We start from the raw sequence: 22070 nt of genomic DNA, 5'->3' as shown, positions 1-22070 counted from the left end.
TTGCACTGGCTCCTCCCTGTGCTTGGAATGCTCTTCTCTCGGATGTGGGTGTGGCTCAGTCCCTTCCCTCCTCCCAATTTTGGCTCAAGTGTCCCCTTCTTGGTGAGAACATCTGGTGATGACCACTCTGTTAAATTGCAGCCCACCTTCCCCACTTTCTTCCTATTGCTCTCACCTTGCTGGTTTACCACCATCTAACAAACTAAGTAATTTATGATGTACTGATTATTGTCTGTCCTTCTCCACTAGAACGGGCATCTGCAAACTCTTCCTATAAAGGATCAGATAGTAAATGTCTTAGGCTTTATGTGGGCCATAGCATCTCTGCTGCAACTACTCGACCTGGCTGTAGCGGTGTGAGAGCAGCTATGGACACTACGTAAATGAATCATTCACATGGTTTGCTGAATTCTGCACTGGAATATAATCTCCATGTGTCTTTTGTCGGCATGGCACATAGTAGGTACTTGCGTTAGTTTCTTAGGGCTTGTGTAACGAAGTTCCACAAACGAGTGGTTTAGAACGATAGAAATCGTCTCGTGGTGCTGGAGGCCAGACGTCCAAAATCACGGTGTCGGCAGGACCACACTCCCTTTGACACCTGTAGGCGGAAGATCCTTCCTTCCTGCCTCTTCCAGCTTCTTGTAGCCCCAGATGCTCCTTGGCCTCTGGCAGCAGAATTCCAGTCTCTGCCGCCATCTTCACTTTCCCTGTGTTCTTCCCATCATCTTCCCTCTATGTGTGTGCCTGTCTGTGTCCAAATTTCCCCTTTTTATAAGGACAGCTGTGATATTAGGTTAGAGCCCACCCTAATGATCTAATTTTAACTTGATTACCTCTGTACAGACTCTAAATAAAGTCACATTCTGAGGTACTGGGGGTTAGCACTTCAGCATATCTCTTTTGGGGGACACAATTCAACTCATAACAGTGCTCAGTGACTATGTATTGAATGACTGAATGATTTTGACTGAATCATGTTCCTTTCTTACTAGGATCACTTTTTCTCTATATTGGTTTTACAAAAATTAACCTTATTCTCTGCAAGTTCCTTCCTTTTAAAATGAACCAAGAAATTACACTTTAAGCATTCATTCATTCATTCATTCATTCATTCATTCATTTGGTTTCTTGTGCCTGTATGCCAGACATGCTGCCTGCTGGAGGCATGACACTGAGCAAGACAGACATGGTGACTATCCTTCCACCTTACAGTGTGCCAGGTAGATGGTGTATGTTCCGTGCTACATGAGTTCTTTTAAAGAAACTCAAAGTCACAGAACAGGAAGCTCAACTAGTACTAGAATAAAAAGAACAGAAACAATCACATGGGGTTGTTGAGTTTGCCAGAGCTGATTTTCACCCTTGTATCTTGGGTCATGGAGCCCAAGGCATACAAGGTCCCAAGTCAGGCCAGCTCAGTGATGTTGGATGTCGCTATGGTAACAGAGAGGGAGGTATTCCCCCTGGGAGCACATCCGACAGCACATCTTCAGAAGCATTTCTGCTTGTTTGTGCCGGAGAAGGTGAGCATGGCCGGCACCTCAGTATGCCAGAGCCTGTGATATCCTTTCCTTTGTCATGAGAAAGGGGTGGGGTCATGCCCATTTTAAAGGTAAAGATTCAAATCCAGGTTGCCTGATTCAAAGTCTGGTCCTCTTTGCACTACCATTGGATACTGATTCCTCCCACCCCTTTTAGTAGTTTTATTGAGGTATAATTCATAACTCATAATGCATAAATTCTCCCTTTTACAGTATATAATTTAGTGGTTTTTAGTATATTCAGAGTTGTGCAACCATCACCACTATCTAATTCCAGAACATTTTCATCACTCCCCCAAAATACTCATACCTCGCTTCTCCCCAGCCCCTGGCAACCACTAACTTACTTTCCCGGTCTATGGATTCACCCATTCTGGGCATTGTACATACATGGAATCATACAATATGTGCGGCCTTTTATAGCTGGTGGTGGCGATTCTTTAGTGCATCTTGTAAATGTTGTCAGTGCATCTCAGTTCACCAAGCATTTGCTAAATAATACCTGCTGGGTTCTGGGAAAGCAAAGATGAGTGAAACACTTCAGGGGAATCAACACTGAGCAGTAAGTGTGAAGTAAGAAAGATGCGGAGACAGTAGCCCAGAGGGCCAAAGGGGCCCCTGGTCCATGCTGAGGACTCAAGAGAGCCCTGAAGCCCCACGGATGACCTTCTTCTCCAGCCCACACCAGGAGCCTGGGCAACTTCTACCCTATGGAATTATAGACACTGCCCCTGTGGTGAGAGATGGGTCTTCCTTCAGTTTCTCAAATATGGCAAGCCTTTTTCTTCTTCTGCCTAGAAGACTACAGGTGACCTCCCTGCTTCCCTGGTTCACGCTGGCTTATCCTGCAGGACTGGCCTGTGGGTCATGTCCTCAGTGAAACTCCCCTGGTCCAGACTAGCCAGGCCACACCAATGAGGGATCTCAAAGATCCATACATCTCTTTTATGGCACATATCACAGCTGCAGCTCACTGACAAGGCTGTCACTATTTAGGACTGTGAACTTGTCTTTGTTGTTCAGGCTCCTGCCCCAGGACCAGGCAGCACACCTCACACCTGATACCATGTACTACATGTGTGATGAATGAATGACATCTAAGCTGAGTAAGGTATCTACTGTATTTTGCACTCCAGGGACATTGTGATCTATGTATTACCCTTTTGAACCCTCCAGTCCCATGCTACCATATTTGGGGTGAAGGCAATCACAAGTAATCCCCCCTCCCCCAGTAAAAGCCTGCTTGACAAATACCAGGTTCCAGTCAAGATAGTAGAACAGGTAAACACTGTGCTCACCTCCTCCCACAAACACATTAAAATTACAACTAAATTATAGAATCATCAAGCTGGAGAACCATCTGAAGACTAGCTGAACAGAAGTCCTATAACTAAGGATATAAAGAAGAAGCCATGTCGAGACTGGTACAAGGGGTGGAGATGGGAAACAGGCTGAACCCACACCCACGTGTGGTTTTTGAGAATCTGGAGGGATACCTCAGCTGCAGAGGGTCTCCCGAAGAGTGAGGGATCCCAGCCCCACATGGCGCCCCCAAGCCCAGAGCACCAGTGCCGGAAAGACGAGTCCCCCCCACAACATCTGACTGTGAAAATCAGCATGGATTCTGTCCATCTGGGTGAGACAGAAGGCTCCTGGAAACCCAGGTATCCTCTTAAAGGGCCAGCACACAGATTCTCCTACTCTCAAGTTCTCACCTTGGGCTCTGGCAGACAGACAGCAACTTGGGAGGTACCAGAGATATATAGGGAGAGACTGAATTGTGTGGCTTTAAGGCAAGGTCTGGAGGGGCAGCTGCCATTGTCCCTGTGTTGAGCCCTCCCCACACATGGCCAAATCTGAATCTGAATTGGCCTGATGAATTTCACTCGCTCTACTCTAGTAACTCCCTGGGTTCCTGTCCCATCCAACTTTCACACCACCAAAATCTCTGGCAGCGGCAGCCAGCATTGGCCCATGCTGCAGTCTTTCTTGGGGGTCTGTGAGCGCTAGGTGGGCTCGAGCCCTAGCCCCAGCTGGCCTTGGTGTGCTCTGTGCCTTTTGCTGAGTAGCCCCGGGCACAGCACTAGCACTAAATCTGAAACTCCATTAATCTGGTGAACACCACTTGCCTCACCCTGGTGACTCCCTGAGACCCTGCCTCACCCAACTGACACACTCCTCGAGGTTCTTTCAGTGACTGAGCCTTATGGGCAGCTGGTAGGCGGTAGCAGGCCTTTGGTGCCCTGGGCCTTTTGCTGAGCTGCCCCAGGCCCAGTATGGTTGGCAACTAGCCTTGGTTCTCACTGTGGACTCTTTCACGTGTCTCTAGGTCCAGCACAGATAGCAGCCAACTTGAGATTGCTTTATAACTTATATCAGGTAGCCCCGGGCTAGTCACAGGCAACAGCTGACATTGGCCTGCACCAGAGCACCTCCCAAGAAGTCCCAGAACCAACACACCTGATGGCTGGCTTCAGGCCACATCAGAGCACTACCTGATTAGCTCCACAAGTGGCACACCCAAAGGGAGGTCTTAGCAGGCACCAGAGCCTTCTGGGGTGAATCCTGTTCCATGGGATCTGCTGCCCCTGCATAGCACCTCATATGCTGTTGTAGTGGCCAATTCTCACAGCCAGTCAACCTGAGGGTCATTTCCTCCCACTGATGTGCCAACAGCAATCAGGGCTCAACTACAACAGAACGGCACACATGCCCCCACGAGGGACATTCCTGGAGCATCCAGAGCAAATGACCAGGGAGACTGTACCACTGGGCCCCACAGGATGCCTATGGCATAAGGCCATTCTGCCTAGACTGGGAGACGTGACAGAGATACCTAATACATAGAAACACACACAGAGAGGCAGCCAAAATGAGACACAGAAACATGTCCCAAGTGAAAGAATAGAACAAAGCTCCAGGAAAAGAACTAAATAAAATAGAGCTAAGCAATCTACCAGATCCAGTGTTCCAAACACTGGTTATAACAATGCTCAGTGATCTCAGGGAGAACTGCAACAGAGAGTGTAAGCATAAAAGAGGGCATAGAAACTATAAAAAAAGAGACAGTCAGAAATAAAGAATATAATAATTGAAATGAAGAATACATTAGAAGGAATCAACACTAGAATAGATGAAGCAGAGGTTCGAATCAGCAATTTGGAAGATAAGGTAGCAGAAAACACCCAATCAGAAGAGCAAAAAGAAAATTAAGAAGCCAAAGAAATGAGAATAATTTAAGGGGCCTCTGGGACAACATCAAGCATACCAACATTCACATCAGGAGTAACAGAAAGAGAAAAGAGAGAACAAGGAATTGAAAACGTATTTGAAGAAATAATGATGGAAAACTTCCTTGACCTAGCGGAGGAAATAGATATGCAAACCCAGGAAACACAGAGAGTCCCAAACAAGGTGAACCCAAAGAGGCCCATACGAAGACACATCATAATTAAAATTCCAAAGATTAAAGACAGCGAGAATCTTAGAAGAAGCAAGAGAAAAGCAGTTAATTACCTACAAGGGAACTCCCATAAGACTGTCAGCTGATTTCTCAACAGAAACTTTGAAGACCAGAAGGGATTGGCATAAAATATTCAAAGTGATTAAAAGCGAGGACCTACAATCAAGACTACTCTAACCAGCAAAGTGGGACTACATCAATTTACAAAGTTTTTGCACAGCAAAGGAAACCATCCACAAAACAAAAAAACAGCCTACAGAATGGGAGAAGATATTTGCCAATAGTACATTCAATAAGGGGTTAATATCCAAAATTTATAAAGAACTCATACAACTCAACACCAAAAAAGAACAATCTAATTTTAAAAAATAGGCAGAGGACCTGAATAAACATTTATCCAAAGAGAGCATACAGATAGACATATGAAAAGATACTCAGCATCGCTTATCATCAGAGAAATGCAGATTAAAACCACAATGAGATATCACCTTACACCTGTCAGAATGGCTAACATCAATAAATCAACAAACAACATGAAGGAACGCTTATGCACTGTTGGTGGGATTGCAAATTGGTGCAGTCACTATGGAAACTAGTATGGAGGTTCCTCAAAAAATTAAAAATAGAACTACCTTATGACCCAGCAATTCTACTTCTAGGTATGTATCCAAAGAAATCTAAAACACTAATTCAAAAAGATATCTGCACCCCTATGTTCATTGCAGCATTATTTACAATAGCCAAGATATGGAAGCAACCTCTGTGCCCATCAATAGATGACTGGATAAAGAAGATGTGACACATAAATACAATGGAATTTTACTAGGCAATAAAAAAAGAATAAAATCTTAACCATTTGTGACAACATGGATGGACCTAGAGGTCATTATGCTAAGTGAAAGAAGCCAGACAGAGAGAGACAAATATCATATGATCTCACTTATATGTGGAATCTAAAGAACAAAATACATGAACAAACAAAACAGAAACAGACTGAGATACAGAGAACAAACTGATGGTTGCCAGATGGGAGGGGAGTTGGGTGAAAAAGGTGAAGGGATTAAGAAGTACAGATTGGTAGTTGAAAAATACCAGTGGGGATATAAAGTATAACATAGGGAATATAGTCAGTAATATTGTAATAACTATATATGGTGTCAGGTGGGTACTAGAGTTACCAGGGTGATCACGTCGTAAGTTTCATAAGTGTCTAATCACTATGTTATATACCTGAAACTAATATAATATTGTATATCAATTGAAATTGAAAAATAATTTTTTTTAATTAAAGTTTATTGGGGTGACAATTGTTAGTAAAGTTACATAGATTTCAGGTGTACAATTCTGTATTACATCATCTATAAATCCCATTGTGTGTTCACCACCCAAAGTCAGTTCTCCTTCCATCACCATATATTTGATCCCCTTTACCCTCATCTCCCACCCCCCACCCCCCTCACCCTCTGGTAACCACTAAACTATTGTCTGTGTCTGTGAGTTTTTGTTTCTCATTTGTTTGTCTTGTTCTTTTGTTGTTTTTGGTTTATATACCACATATCAGTGAAATCATATGGTTCTCTGCTTTTTGTGTCTGACTTATTTCACTTAGCATTATAATCTCAAGATCCATCTATGTTGTCACAAATGGTCCTATTTCATCTTTTCTTACCGCTGAATAGTATTCCATTGTGTATATATACCACAACTTCTTTATCCATTCATCTGTCGAAGGACATTTTGGTTGTTTCCACGTCTTGGCCACCGTAAACAAAGCTGCAATGAACATTGGAGTACACGTGTCTTTATGGATAAATGTTTTCAGATTTTTTTGGGTAGATACCCAGGAGAGGGATTGCTGGGTCATATGGTAATTCTGTTTGTAATTTTTTTGAGGAACTTCCACACTGCCTTCCATAACGGCTGCACCAGTCTGCATTCCCACCAACAGTGTATGAGGGTTCCTTTTTCTCCACAGCCTCTGCAACACTTGTTACTATTTGTCTTGTTGATGGTAGCCATTCTGACTGGGGTGAGGTGATATCTCATTGTGGTTTTTATTTGCATTTCTCTGATGATTAGTGATGTTGAACATATTTTCATATGTCTATTTGCCATTTGTATGTCCTCTTTGGAGAAATGTCTCTTCAGGTCCTCTGCCCATTTTTTAATTGGGTTGTTTGTTTTTTTGTTGTTGAGTTGCATGAGTTCCTTGTATATTTTGGATATTAGCCCCTTATCGGAGGCACTGTTTGCAAAAATCTTCTCCCATTCAGTTGGTTGCCTCTTTATTTTGTCGATGGCTTCTTTTGCTGTGCAGAAGCTTTAAAAAAATAAAATAAAAACAAAAAAGCCTGCTTGTCCTCTGTCTGCTTTTCTGTCAGCACACGCCCTACAGGATGTGAGAGTGAATTCATCAATAACAACAGCCCACTTGAGGCACTTGATGGCAATCTCCCTCATAAAGTAAGTCGTTATTTGGGTCTTGTTCACCATCTTTGTGATAAACAGAGCCCGAACGACTTTGCTGAGAAAGCAGCTCAACTAGACCTGTCATTGCCCTGGTTACCTGTGATAACTCTGGCGGTACCTAAGTTACCACTTTTCCCTCATTCCATTAAATGGGAAAACAGCCTCTACAGGAATCCACATTCCTTTGCTTGCTTCCTCATCAGGAAGCCTGGGGAGCATGTGCTTGGAATGATTTGATGTTTTGGTCAATGATGCACCTAATGAAATGCCCTGTCACAGAAAATCGAAAGTCAAATGGTATTATTTGTAAATTTTGCTGTTTGGTCTGTTCAGTAGTCAGTTGCTCAAACACTGAAGCTGTGGATGGTTTCAGATGCTGATGAAGCCCCCGGGGGGCCGTTCCCTGGGGTTAGAAAAAGCAAAGCAACAGTACAGCTCTAAGACCTTGAACTAGACAAAGCCCTGGCACATTTTATACATTGCTGGCCACAGGCTACAGATGGGAAAAGCCTTCCCATTTGAGGAACTTGAGTCCATCACATTAATTATGCTTGTGACACCTCAGGAATTCATGGTACATATTACTTTTCAACTTCTAGGGCAATAGCTATTTTTAAAGTTCATTAGAAGTTTATTTAAAATGCTATGAAGTTTGGCCACTCGAAAGAGATTAAAACTCTAGACTGCTGAGTTGCTCTGTGAGGCAAAGGACAGGGAAGGATTAGAACGTCCCCAGTAGTTCTGGAGAGGAACAGAATATGAATAAGAGTGATGAACATTATAGTTTTTAGACACTGTATTTTAAGGTCTTATTTTGTGGCATGCCTTGTGGCATAATCTTTAGAAGCGTGGTCTCATAAAATCGTCTTCACAACGCAATGCGGTAAATATTGAGGTCTCTGAGAGCCAGAGAAACTGAGGCTCAGAGGCAGGGACTTGCCCTGGTGGGGGTGGCAGTGTCTTTACTTGAAGATTCATCAGCCTGGAGGATTCTCAAGTGGATGGTGAAAATAGGTCTTGGATACTTCACCGTGACCCTCAAGGGGTTCAGAACAAGCCTCCCTGAGATATGCCACTTTTGTATGTGGATTATTTTGAGAAGAAGGCAATCCAGACCCTGCAGGTTCAGGAGCAACTTCTGCCCCTCCCTTAACTACTTAGAAGAATCTAAATTGGGTGCCTTGCCTGTAATAAGAGTTATTACCAGAAATAACTTTTTATGACCTATATACTCTTGTATGGCAGGGCAGACGTCTAATTACTGAACATCTGTTCTTCTTATCGTCTTGCAAATTACCCTCCTCCCCTCTGAAGCCCAGGGCGTGTTACCTCGTCTTGGCTCAGGATGTCACGTGTACCTCATTTTCCCTTTCTGTCTCAGAACCTCTCGTGTATGTGGGGTCTCTAATGCTCGCATGTATATGTTTCCCGTACCTACATACATATTTAAATTTGGTCATTTTTCTCTTGTTAATCTATCTCGTGTTGGTTTAGTTATTAGACCAGCCGAAAGAACCCTGAAGGAAAATTTCTTCTTCCCTCACATCCTGGGTGCCTGTACTGGGAGCAGGTGTGGCCTCCTGGGTTTCACTGTTGTCTCTTAGGTGGTCTTCCCTTACCCTCCTACCTTGGTAGTTACTCACCAGGGCTTAGCAGGCACTATGTTTTCCTTGCCTTTCTGCCAGATGGCGGCCACACAGTCTTACTGTGTTTGAGCAGCTATGGAGAGGAAGTCACCACAATTACTCAGTTTCTCCGTTTGACCACTTAGAATGATGTTTTATCCCAAAGTGATGTTTTATCCCAGACAAAGATATGTGATATTTTATCCCAATCTAAGATATGGCCCACTTTCTAAATATGCTTTGGCAGAGTTTCCAGATAATTTGTAGGCTGACCTTGGGGATCAAATTCCTGGAACACTTACGTGGGAAGGCCTCTTAGCCGCCATGGAGTTGTTGGATGTTCTTGTGTCACTGATGAGGTGACTGAGGCCCAGTGAGGGTAAGGGGACCACACAAGGGCACATAGAGGACAGCAGCCAGAATCTGCCCCCCTGAGTTACGGTGTGTGTGTTCATTTATCCCTTTCCCTCAGCCAGCTTAATTCTGTGGGAGCAAAGTGCTCCAGGTGTTGAGTTGTCAACAGCCAACAAGACAGGTACAGCTCTTGCTCTCATGGAGTTTAGAATTGCATGTGGGGAGCGGAGGGCAATTAAAATGTATACCTGGGAGATGTGGTCTGGTCTGGAGTCCGGTGAGGCCTCGTGGCTCAGTGATGCTGAGTTGAGCTCCAAAGGAAGAATAGAAATTGAACAGGGAAGAGGGTGAAGGGAAGTGATTCCCCGGATTGGAACAGCATTTGTAGCAACAAGAAGAAGAGGGAAGAAGCAGCATATCTGTGGAATGGGAGGGAAGGGGCTACAGTGGCTGCAATAGAGCGAGAGAGGACAAATGTCCAGAGGGTTGGCAGGACCAGGTATGCCGCCTGGAACGCCATAGGGGTTTGGTTCCCTCAGAGCAGTGGGAAGGATAGTGATCAGGAGAATGATCTCATTCATTTGCACTTAAAAAGCATCCGTAGCTCCTGGGTCCACATTCCACTTGCCAAGAGCATCCGCTGGGCACTTGGTCAGCACACAGTGGACCTTCATGCCGTCATCTCAGAAACCCCTGTGCTCTTTACCTGTTTTTGCCACTGTATGTAAATTTATATGCCGTAATTACTCAATTTATTTCAAAGAACTTAAAGATACTTATTGTAGAACTGTTTAATGTTTTACTATTAGCCTTTTAAAAGCGCTGAAGGTGAAAGCAATTTGTCAAAAGATAACAAAATATTACCCTTTTTCTCAAATCTTATCCCACTATATCTAGGTGGATCCAGAATAACTATAACAGGCTGAAAAAAAAAAATGAGAGAGAGAGAGAGAGAGAGAGAGAGAGAGAGAGAGAGAGAGAGAGAGAGAAGTGAGATGCAAACATCTAAGCATTAAACAGTTGCTTTTCTTAAAAGATATATTTCCTTGACAGCCACCCCAGAGTCCCCTGCAGGAGACACAGAAGCGTGAATTTGTGCCTTAAACTGAGGTCGATACTCAGTGTATTGCTTACTGGGAAGTATTTGGAAACTTAACACCCCAAGCACTGATGGGCTAAGGGAAACTGGATGGACTGCCCGTCAGCCATGGCCTGTTACCCTCTGAAAGCCGGATGCAGAAAGCCTGGAATGAACTTGCCAGGGATCAAGCACAGCCCCGCGGAGCGGAGCAGCACAGGTGCAGAATCAGGACACCAGAGTTCAAGTCCACTTCCGTTATGAACGAGGGGTGTGGCTGGAAAGCTCCATCGGCCTCTCTGAGCCTGAGTTTCTTCTGTAAAATGGGGCTAATGCTACCTGCCTAAAAGTGTGTGCAATCCAACAAGATAATAAATGTGGAAGTGGAAACCCCCAAATGGAGACTGACAGTTCAGCAGGGTGGAGACCTTCACATGAGTTCAGAGTTTCTTTTGTGAGGAGGCGTTCCATTGTGTTAGGATCTTTTTGGCAAGAATAATCCATAGACACAGTTAAAAGCATACATGCGTGTGTGTGTGTACACACACACACATACACACACTAAATGAGGGTTCTTGGGTGTGCTGCTTGCATGGGGTCTCTATTGGGCAACTGAATACACTCTTTGACAAGGGGCTGTCCCATGTGGTGGGAGGGGGCCTGTTTTGCACGCAGATGCCCCTTGTGCCTCGTCTGCCCTCTCCTGCACCCTCCAACTTGAAGAGATGTGCAGCTTTTTAGAGGGACTGGGCTTCTCACCAGAGGCCCGTTGAGTTTGCCAATCCTGATGTATCATAAAATGTTTTATTCACTTTGTGACTCAGAAGGTTCATTTCTTCCCTGGGAAATCACTTTCCGCGAGGCAGAGGCCGGCATGCCCGCTGGGTTTCTGTGGTACACCAGCAATATTGCAGGACTCCAGTGGGAACCTGCTAAAGAAAAAGAAATCGCAGCCCCTGAAGGTATTTAGATCCCACAGAGATGGCTAGAATTCTTCTTCCAGAATTTAGAATGGATTTTAAAAATCAAGAATGCCAATGTGAGCTCATGCAATGCTCAGGTGTATAGCGAAAAGACAAAGAGGGCATCAAGTACACATTTTAAAGGGATAGTTAAGTTCTAGAAATGGTAAGTTTTGCAGAGGTCACCAAGATTTATACCTCCAGCATAGTTTCCTCTTTCCTTTGGTGTTTCACGGGGTCCAAAACGCAAGCCAGTTACTGGAGCAGGTGGGAAAAAGTGCTTTCTGGAAACCACGGCTGGCCACATTTGAATGACTCGTAACACATTTCTCTCATTTTGCTCTTTCTTGCCTAGATTCTTTTGTTGGCGGCGTCATTGGCCTCATTTTTGCATACATTTGCTACAGACAGCACTACCCCCCTCTGGCCAACACGGCTTGTCACAAACCGTACGTCAGTCTCCAAGCCCCGAGCTCACTGAAGAAGGACGAGAGGCCCACAGCGGACAGCGCGCCCAGCATGCCTGTGGAGGGGATCACCGAGGGCCCCGTATGACTAGTCTTTCGGGAGCATGGACGCTGAGCCCAGGGCACGCTCTTCCACCCCAGCACCATAACACAATAGAAGAGGTTTTCTGTAGTGTGTCTCATCAGTTGTTTCTCAACGTTCTCCTTCTGCTTCCATTGGGCCACTGGTGTTCCTGCCAACTCTAAATGTCTGCTTTCAGCGTTCTTGACTTTGTAGAGGAAGGACACAGGAACACCCTCCGAGAGACGTGTGGAAGGAGGCTGCGAGGGAGGGGTGGGTGCCGCTCGGGCGAGTCCTCTGAGATGTTTGCTGTGACAGCCACCTTTCTATGTGTTCATGGTTGTGAAACATAATAAAACCTCCTACCTGGAAGACACGGTGTTGGTCGTCTAGTGTAGCAAAAGTCATTTGGAAGTCAGGGGGTTTCACAGCTGAGGCCGGGTGTGGAGGCTAGGCTGCACTCAGGGCCCAGCTCCGCTGGCCCTCGGGCAGGAGCCCCTCTCCTGAAGAACCACTGACCCCCAGGCCCACCCCACGTAGCCTGTGTGTCCTCAGTAGGCGACTGGAGCACTGGCATGGGATGTGACTCAGCCTCCCTGGACCAGTGCAGAGGCTTCCGGGCTCAAAGCTCCCCGGTGGCTCGGGTGAAGACAGAGCCAGTGTCTGATCCCAGGGTCAACTGTGGATTGTGATGGGACAGGGGCATGGCGGCGCTGCTGTTCCCTTTCTCCCAGCTCTCAGGTTATCGCTTCCGTGGAGGTGGGGTGGTTTCCTGTTCGCGGGATTCCTGATTCCTAGGTGCCACCCTGAATCAGATTCTGGGAAAGGAGAGCTGGGAATCTGGGTAGTAAACATTCACCCACAGGGGATTCTCAGGCCCCTATGGCTGGGAGCCCTGCTTCTGCCTCCTCTGTCCCCAGGGGACAGAATGGAGAGGAGACTGTGTTCTTTGGGTGTCTTCTGCCCTTGGAGGGAGGTGTCTCCGAAATGATAATGTTTTGTTTTTGCTCAGTATTTCGCAGTTAGCACGTTGTGTGTTGTGGGTTCACTATCGACACCTGATTAAGCTGAAATCCTAGGGTCTCCCCGATGGTTTCTCTTCCTCTGATTCTCTTCGTCCAATTCCCTTCGGGAACTCTTCTTGGTCCTCCCTTCAAAATACACCTCACACCCACTCCTCCCACCTTCGCGGCTGCCAGCTGAGTCCAAGTCGCCACCTTGTTCAGCTAAATTTCCGTGGTGCCTCCTATTGCCGTGACCACCTCCCTCCCTAATCCACGCTCCACTCGGGAGCTAGTGTCTGTGCGTGTGTTTCTTTGGTATTAAGGCATTATTTACACAGAATTAACGTCACCTATTTTAAGTGTTCAACACTTTGAATTGTGATCATTGTCCACAGTAGTTCAGCCACCACCACAGTCAAGACACAGGACTGCTTCCTCGTGCTGGAAGTTTCCTTCTGTTCCTCTGCTCTCCATTCCCTCCTCCCATCCCCAGCTCCAGGCAACCACGTATCCCCTTCCTGTTGGTACACGGTCACCTTTTCTAGAATGTCATATAAATACAGTGACACACTATTTTCTACGTCTGTTTATTTCCAGCTACCTCATGTCCACCTCATGGCGCGTCACCTCTGGGTCCCTTCTCCCCTTAGCTCATGGTGCCTCCTCTCTGTTCATCGAATGAGCTGAGCGGTTTCTTGCCTCTGCACCCGACAGCTGCTTCTCAGTTCCTCAGAGCCCTGCTGTGTGTCTCTCCTCGGGTCTCGGCTTAGAGCTCTCACTGAGCGGTTCTCCACTCTCTTCTCACAACACCCGTCTACACACACGCACACACACACACAAATATATATCATATTTTCCTATTAAGTGCCTTCCTGTCACAGTTACATTGTTCATATATTCTATGGGTTGAATTGTGTCCCTCAAAATTCGTATTGCTGTCCCCACCCTGCATACCTCAGGATGTGATCTATTTGGGGATAGGGTCTTTACAGAGGTAGTCGATTAAAATGAAGCCACTAGGGTGGGCCCTAATCCAGTATGACTGGTGTCCTCCTACGAGGGGTGCATGTGGAGACAGACGCTCACAGAGGGAGGCCTGGAACAGCACTCCAAAGAAACCAAACTGCTGACACCTGGTCTGGGACTTGTAGCCCCAGAACTGTGAGACAGACATTTCTGTTGTTTAATCCACCCAGTTTGTGATACTTTGTCACTACAGTCCTAGTAAGTGAATACATTCCCCCACTTTCTGCCCTCTCCAGAGTGAGGGTCTGGTGGGAGCAGAGATCCCTCTGTCTCAGTCACAGTTCTTTCCCCAGGGTCTGGCACAGAACCTGGCACAGTGGGGCCCTTGCTATGTTGCTGAATTAATGAACGGGCACATCGTGTTATGTTTTCTCACCATCGTCCCTATAAGGTTGTAAGGTCGGTTCATCAAGTTTAGGTTACCCGCTCAAGGTGACACATCTGAAAGCAAGAGCATTCCTGATTCCCGGCCTGTGGCATTCCAATTACTCCATAGTTTCTTGAGGGCCTTGCTGAGTAACATAAAATCTGTCCTCCCCTTCTTATGGAGATGGAATGCTTGTTCTCTGAAAGTGTATCAGAAGGTTCAAAGTTATCTCACTTGGGCCGTGGGGAGAGAAGCAAAAATAACTACAACATTTCAACCAAACCCAGATACCTTGAAGGAGTTTATTTACATTAAACAAGGTAAACCAACTTAACGAAAGCCTTTTTTTGTTTAAGCTCAGTATTGACCATCAAACTAATTTATAAAGCAAACGCCCCAACCCATTCTCATATGATATAGTTTATTATAATTCGATTTACCAAGGTCTTTCAAGACGCTATTGCACACACAGAGCTGCAGGCCTGCTGATTAAAACATACCTGCAAGCCAACAGGCATTTGCCAGAAAGGCCAGGAAAGGAGAGGCCGAGGGAGCTTTTAACCAACACCTGAAGGGCTATGAGGGAGCAAATTCAAAACACCAAGTGCATGTGGAGAAGTGTCTGGGGAATGAGGGTCGGCAGCGGGTAGCGAATATGTTACTACTTGAAGAGGCTGAGCCTTGAAGCAGGTTTGCAATGACATAGTCCAAGAAATGAAATGATTTTTTTCCCCAGGTGCTCAGTGGTAGAGCTCCTGCTTTAATGTGAAATTCGTTAAGTTTGGGGAATGACAGACAGCCCTTTTAATTTGCAGCTCAGCACTGGCGTGTTCTAACACTTGCAGCTTCTTTGCAGTGTGCGTCCTTCTGTCTCTGTCCTTTGGTGTCTTTTCTGGGTTTCTGTGTATTTGTGTGTGGCTCTGACGTCTATGCTCATTCCTCCCCTTCGCCAGGGTGTCTGCTCCTCCGTGGGTCTGTAGGTGGGTACATGTGTCTCTGTCTCTCTTGTCACAGTACCTGGCTGCTGTGCTGACGGGCTTGGCGGGCTGCCTTAGGACTTCACCAACCTCCCCTCCACTGAAAGCCTAGCTCGTCTATGGAATGAAAGAGCATTGTGGAGAGCGAAAAATCCCTTTAAGTGTGTGAATGCTGTCTCATTCTGGGACCTGGGACAGGAACTTTGTCATTTCAGTAAGAAAGACCTTTGAAATCTTTACAATTATCTTCACGTGCTTGCCCTCCCCCCACTCCTTCCGACAGCTGAAAGATGGGTGAAGGGTGCCAAATGCTCTTTGGCTGGTCCAGGAAGGGTAGGATAATTAATTGAGATATTAGTTTGGATTCTGTCTTTGCTGTTCATCCGACTCACAGAAAAGAATGAGAGCCTTTGCTGCCTTGTGTTCTGGGTTTCTCTCTACCCCCAGTCCTGAGTACCTGCTTGTCTTGATGGCCCGTGGTTACTGTGGGGAAGGTGCTGGGTATTCCAGGGGCATCAGGGAGGGCACGGAGGGCCTTGGCGGTGGGAGGGGCAAAAGGAACACAAGGTTGTCCGTCAAGCTCTGGCTTGGGCACTGAAGAGACATCCGTGCATAAAACACAAACGTTTCTGTGATCATGGAGATCACACGGGGAAAAGACCGAGCACTGTGATGGTCTGGAGGGGGTCAGGGGGGCGGTCTTCCTGGGTACTGTGGGAGAAATGTGGGAGAGTATGAAGGTTTGGTTGTGTGACCTTCTTAGAAAGGATGGACCCCCTCCCATCCCCACTCCTGGCAGCCCCCAACCTCAACAAAGATGGACAGATACCAGAGTGGCAAGACGGGAGCAGAATCTCTGACCGGTGGAACCATGTGAGTTTGGGCTGTGAGTGGATTGACAGACTGAAGCGACCATGGGGACCCCCCTTCTTATACGACCTGTGAGCCTTCCCGTGATGCTGGGTAGGGACAGGCCCCCAATTCACTGAAGCTGAATCCCTTGCCAGGCCAGTGGGGATTCAGAGTAAAAGTGAATTTGACTAAAAGACAATCAAGTAACATCGCATGTCTTGACCACTTAAGTTTGTACCCAGAATTCTGAGTTGCACCCAGAATTCAATGGAAGGTGTGTGTTCACCTTCCATATCTGAGTACAGATATATTGGTGACATTTTTGCTCTTCAGAATATTGTCCCTACTCCCCATATATTTTGGAGTGAGGAGAGACATTGGCTTCAAATAAGCCTAGAGGTTTGTTGAAAAAGTACAGCTGAGGGGGTAAGAGTGGCAGCTCTAGAATTCCTGTGATCTTAGCTCAACACAGATTTACACCCACAGGTTTATATGCTCTGTCTTGGACAAGTTACCTCAATTCCTTTACTCTGAGTTTGTGCATCTGAAAAGTGGTGATAATGACAGTTTTCACCTGAGGGATTACTATGAGAATTAAATAAATCAATGCATGTAATGCACCGGAAAAAGTGCTTGGCACCTGACAAGTACCAGGGAAACGCTGGTTCCTCTTTTTACTGGCTCCTGATTCATCTTAAAAAAGGAACTGTTAGTGAACACCTCATGAAGCTTTGAACTAGAAGACTTCTCAAGTTCAGTCTTTGTCTAAATCCCATGGACATGGGTCTCTCATATGGCTTAGTCTCTTCTTGTAACAGTGGGCAAAAGCCATGATTACAAATTGGACTGACAATGCAGTGTCTTAACACTTTGCAGAGAAAGGTCTGCGGTTCACAGAGGACCAGCCAACAGTCTGTGTCCTGTCAGGGAGAAGATAGGTCAGGGTTTGGGTTGTGTGTGCTGCGGCATTCTTGGCACAGTTCACAAACACAGCTTCCCTACTTTGGAACACTGGACCCTCCAATAAATACTAAAACTCACCCCAAAGAGTAAGTGACTAATTCGACAAGTAAACTAAAAAGAAGAATAAAAGTGGAGAAGACGTTGAAACAAAGAATTTGCTAGAGAGTGCTGGGGTCGTAAAGCCTTTTACTTGCATGAACTTTGAATCTCTATTGGGATATGGAGTAGCCCTTGGCTGCCTTACATTTTTGTTCCTTTGGAGGCAGGAGGGGCATTGGCTTCAAATAGGCCTAGAGTTTGAGACTGAGCTTAAAAACAGACCTTCAAATCCTTTAAGCCCTACGAAATGGATTCCTCAAGCACTGCTAGCTAGTGGATCCAAGATAGCCCTGAATAGCCCTAGTCTTCTCATCTATAAAATGTCAGTGATACTCTGCTTACTTAGTACCCAGGGTGGTTATCAGGCTTGTAAAGGAAGGAAAAACCGTCTTTCCCTTCCCACCTTTCTAGGTTCTTGGCTGTGGCTCTATAACAAAACACAGATTAACAAGAGAAAATCAAGTTTATTATCATATGTATCACACAGGTAACACATGGGAGTACCCAGAAATGAGTAACTGGAGAGGTGGCTTAGAATTGAGGCTTATGTAGCATCTTCAACCAAGAACAATATATGTGTAGATAAATGCCAAGAAGAAAGAAAAGGGATTTTAGGCTTCCAAAGGCAGCAGAACTATGGGAAGGTAAAAATATATGGGAAAGTGATGGTATATAAAGGCTGGTTAATAAAGCTTTTTATACAGATTTCTCTGGTGCCATCTCCAGACTGAGGAGGGTCTAAAGCTGTCTCTTTTTTGTCCTTCCTGATAGAGAAAAGAGAGGGGTAGGGACACCTTTGTAAATTTATGTCCAGTTTTTAGGCAAATAAGGGGAGAGCAGAGGGTTTCTGTGTGTTTGTTTTTGTATCTGCTTATTAAGTGCCTTGGGGTGACATATACTAGTTTCCTTCAGTGCCCACTTCAGGCTCATGTGAGACTGAAGGAGTGTGAAAGCTAAGGAATCTGACCAGAAAAGATTTTATGTTCTCTCTCTTCCTCACTATGCCCTTATATCTGTAAGCAGGCATTTGCTGAATGAATGGCTAGATTAGATGTTGAGTGGATAGTCATGAAGCAGAGTATGGAGGTTCAAATAACACCTTTGGCAGTGCCAGCTGGGGCTATGCCCTATAGCCAAGGCTGGTCTCTTCTCCTTGACATTGATCTGCTGCCTGAGTGTCACAAGACCTCTTTGCTTTGAAAACATCACTCCGAATTCTTTCATCAGTTGAAATCGCCATATGGGGCTTGTCTCAAAAGAGCTTCTGCTGAGAGAGGGAATGACAATGAGTCAGTAGGAGTGACTAACAGAGAGTCTAGAGAGAAGGCATTGCCATTTTGTGGCCACTTAAATGAATTCACCAGCCAGAAAGAAGGCTCCTGTTAGCTTTCTGTGACTTTCAGAACAATCTCTCCTGCTTGTCTAACATTAAGAGGAATAGAACACTAGGGAGAAGCATCAATATAATTAACAAACTTAGAAATGGTGATCCCTGGCACATCTAATGAAACAGAAAATAACAGAAAAATGTCTGTGACTTTACAAGTTCACACTGGGAACTTCCCTCATAAGTAATGAATCCTAACAGGGCTTCACTATTCATTATCGTGTTTCCCTGAAAAAAAAAAACCTATCAGCTCTAATGCGTCTTTTGGAGCAAAAATTAATATAAGACCTGGTCTTGTATTATATTACACTACATAAGACCCGGTCTTATATTAAAATAAGACCAGGTATTATATTATATTATGGACCTGGTCTATATTAATTTTTGCTCCAACAGACGCATTAGAGCTGATGGTCTGGCTAGGTCTTATTTTCGGGGAAACACGTTAAGAGTCAGTAAAGAAAACATGGAAACTTACAAGCTATCACAAATAATTAAAGGCACTCATTATATATTTTACACGTTATCAGTCCTCATAACATTTGACTGACTGCTGATGAGGACAAATTCATTTCTGACTTTCCTGGATAATCACATGCTTTTATCCTCAGACAAGACCAAGTTGGGAGCCCTAGTTCTTCAGCCATTGCCATGGTCAAAATGATGGCTGGCAAGAGCAGCGCCCTAATCAGTTACAGAATCCCCACAATGAGTTGGTTCATTTGGGATGACGGCAAATGAAGCCAAAGCCATCACTTCGTGTTGTATTCAGAAGTCCCTTGACATCCATAAACTCTGCTCCAGTCCCTTCAATCAATTTTGTTACCTTGAGGTGATTACCTAATTTTCTATCCTGCATCCTTTCCCCTTGATGGCATTCAACTTTTTTGGGGGCCTTGGGGGCTGGTAACTACTCATTCTTCCCTCCTCCAAGTGGTAAATGTTGGGCTGGCCCCATCTGAGTTTCAGAAGTGAAACATGTGACTTAGCTAGGCCAATCAGAATATTGCATCCCTCTGACTTTAGTGATTGGTTGAAGGATGGACATGTGGCCCACAGCAGACCAATCAGAGCTGCTGAGACTCAATTTCAGGACTTCTGTGGGAACAATTGAAAAAGAGAAGCTCTCCTTTGCCTGGGGTTGCTATGGGAACCTCCAACAGCTGCAGCCATCTTGCCAGCAGAAGAGGGACATGTGCTTGTAGGTGGAGGCCACACGATAAAGGGAGTGAAATGGATATCATGAGGGCCTCTCCACCCATCTGTGCCCCAAACCAGCCCTGCCTCTAGCTTTTCAGTTACTTGAGCCAATGAATTCCCTTTTCCTCCTTAGCCAGGTGTAGTTCCATTTTGCATGCCATGTGACTGAACAAAATGGACACTGCTGTCAGCAAGGGCTAGTAACAGTGAGTCCAAGCCCTAAAACACAAGTAGTGCCCACTTCCTCCCTTCCCACTGGTCTCCTTTCTCTTGAGTGGGAATCTGTCTGAGCCTTGCATTTCTTGCCTGAGTTTCATTTGCTGGTCCCTTCTCTTGGTCACTTCCAACCCTCGACCAGCCATGGCACTCCTTTCGTCCAGCTGACACTTGACACCTGTAGAGTGAAACTTTTGTGTTATTCACCTTTCTTCCTTTGGGAACAGTGTATTTCTGTGTTGGGTGATGCAGGCTGAGTGCAAAACACCACAACACGCTGGTTTGAATTCCTTCATCAGCCTGAGTGTGTACACACAGCAGGGCTGCACCTTCCATTTCTGTCTGATGTTTCAGAGCCACAGATTCACCCTCTTACTGATACCCATTATGTCATTTTGGAAAATGTAGGAATATCACTGTCCAATTTCTCCAAATATAGGTATATAAATAAATACAGATTTAAATCCACTCTTACTTTGATGTAATCCAAGGGGAAATGCAGTCTCTGTGGTTTGTTTCCCATAGAAACAAGAATAAAGTGGGTTAATACACCACCAATATCACAAAAAATGATGAAACACATTAACTATCACTTGTAAATTATTTTTACAATTATGATGTTAGTTTCTCACGAAAGGTTGTAACAGTGGCCTCATTTCATGAATGACATGTCCCCCTGCAGGCCGGTGGGGAGTTTCTAGGATCTCAGTTTCTGTTGATGAAAAGAGAAGCACCACAACTTAATGGGCAAAAGAATCACTGAACTGGGTGTGCACTCAGAGGCCTGGTCCTCACATGGGGGAAACTCAGGACACTTACCAGAAGGTCTCATGTTTATGAAATACTTCTTCTATCAGCTGCTACAGTAGACCAAAAAGTTTGTCATCTGAATTGAGCCAATTATTGTCTTGACTCTCAGCTTCATTTTGTGTTCAGAAGACATATAGTGAAGTGAAAAGTTGAGGCCTGAGTCTGGTAGATATTGACGTTCTGGAAAAAATAAAACCCCAAAGTAATTTTTCACCATGATTTCATGGGTAAATAGGACCCAAAGTTCTATTTTTATGGAGCCAAAATGTACCCTTATTAAGAGCAGATTTGAGGCTGGTATGTACTTCCAAAGAGATTGTGGGGAATAGTGGAGGCATGTGCTGATGTTTCTGAACAATATTTCAAATCGTGTATGTTTTTTAATAAAAAGAAAGGAGGGAAAGAAGGAGGAATGAATAGAAAGAAGGAAGAAAAGAGAGGGAGGGTGGGTGAGAGAATGGAGGGAGGGAGGGAAGGAAGGAGGAAGGAAGGAAAGAAGAGGAGGAGGAAGAATGAATGGAGAAAAAAACAAAGCAGAAAAAGAAGGGAAAAAGAAAAACTGAGAGGGTCAGAATTCTATCGCAGTGTCATTGGCTAGAGGGGAGGACCCTTAGGCTGACAGGGCTTGGGGAGTGGTTCTAGGGGTTGGAGCAGAGTATGACCCAGTGTGGGAACAGAGCTAGGAGTGCACTTTCCAGGCTCTCGCCCTCACGTGGAAAGGTGCTCACTCGGGTAGTAAATGGCCATCAACTGTGATTGGATGGCCATCAGCTGTGGCTAGTTGGCCATCAGCTGTACCCAGGGAGCCATTGGCCGCTAATATAACTGCCATGGCTACGCTAGCAGCAAATGGGGGCTAGCAAGAAGATGGTAACTGAGCTAGCAAGAGCGGATTGCAGTTAGCACCGCGGGTTGCAGCTAGCAAGTGGGGTTGGTTGGCAGAGAGAAGAGGACGGCAGGTTGTGGATAGTGTGGCTCCTGCTTCCTGTGTCTCCAACCCCGCCGCCAGCGAGAATATAGTGGCATGACTCCCCTATCTATGACTCTGTGGGTGTTCCGTTTTGGCCTCACCACGTCCTGCGTTCTTATGTGGGGAGCAGGACCAGAGACCCCGCCTGGGACCCTGCATGACACCCAGGGCCATCA

At 45.4% G+C, this 22070-nt stretch overlaps 1 protein-coding gene across 4 annotated transcripts in view; it reads left to right on the top strand.

Moving 5' to 3' along the window:
• PLPP4 (phospholipid phosphatase 4) overlaps nucleotides 1–12408 on the top strand; it is a 112219-nt gene extending 99811 nt beyond the window's left edge. For 2 of the 4 annotated variants that reach the window (XM_033130710.1, XM_033130711.1), the window contains one exon: nucleotides 11851–12408. In XM_033130710.1, coding sequence (XP_032986601.1) covers nucleotides 11851–12050 — 200 coding nt within the window. In that variant the 3' untranslated portion in view covers nucleotides 12051–12408. The remainder of the gene's footprint in view (nucleotides 1–11850) is intronic. The other 2 variants (XM_033130708.1, XM_033130709.1) reach the window with 1 other exon arrangement.
• Nucleotides 12409–22070: the final 9662 nt, after the last annotated feature.

This window comes from Rhinolophus ferrumequinum, chromosome 16, assembly GCF_004115265.2.
Source record: "Rhinolophus ferrumequinum isolate MPI-CBG mRhiFer1 chromosome 16, mRhiFer1_v1.p, whole genome shotgun sequence".
Taxonomy (NCBI): domain Eukaryota; kingdom Metazoa; phylum Chordata; class Mammalia; order Chiroptera; family Rhinolophidae; genus Rhinolophus; species Rhinolophus ferrumequinum.
Note: the sequence above shows the minus strand (reverse complement) of the source record. Positions and strands in the feature narration are given on the sequence as shown.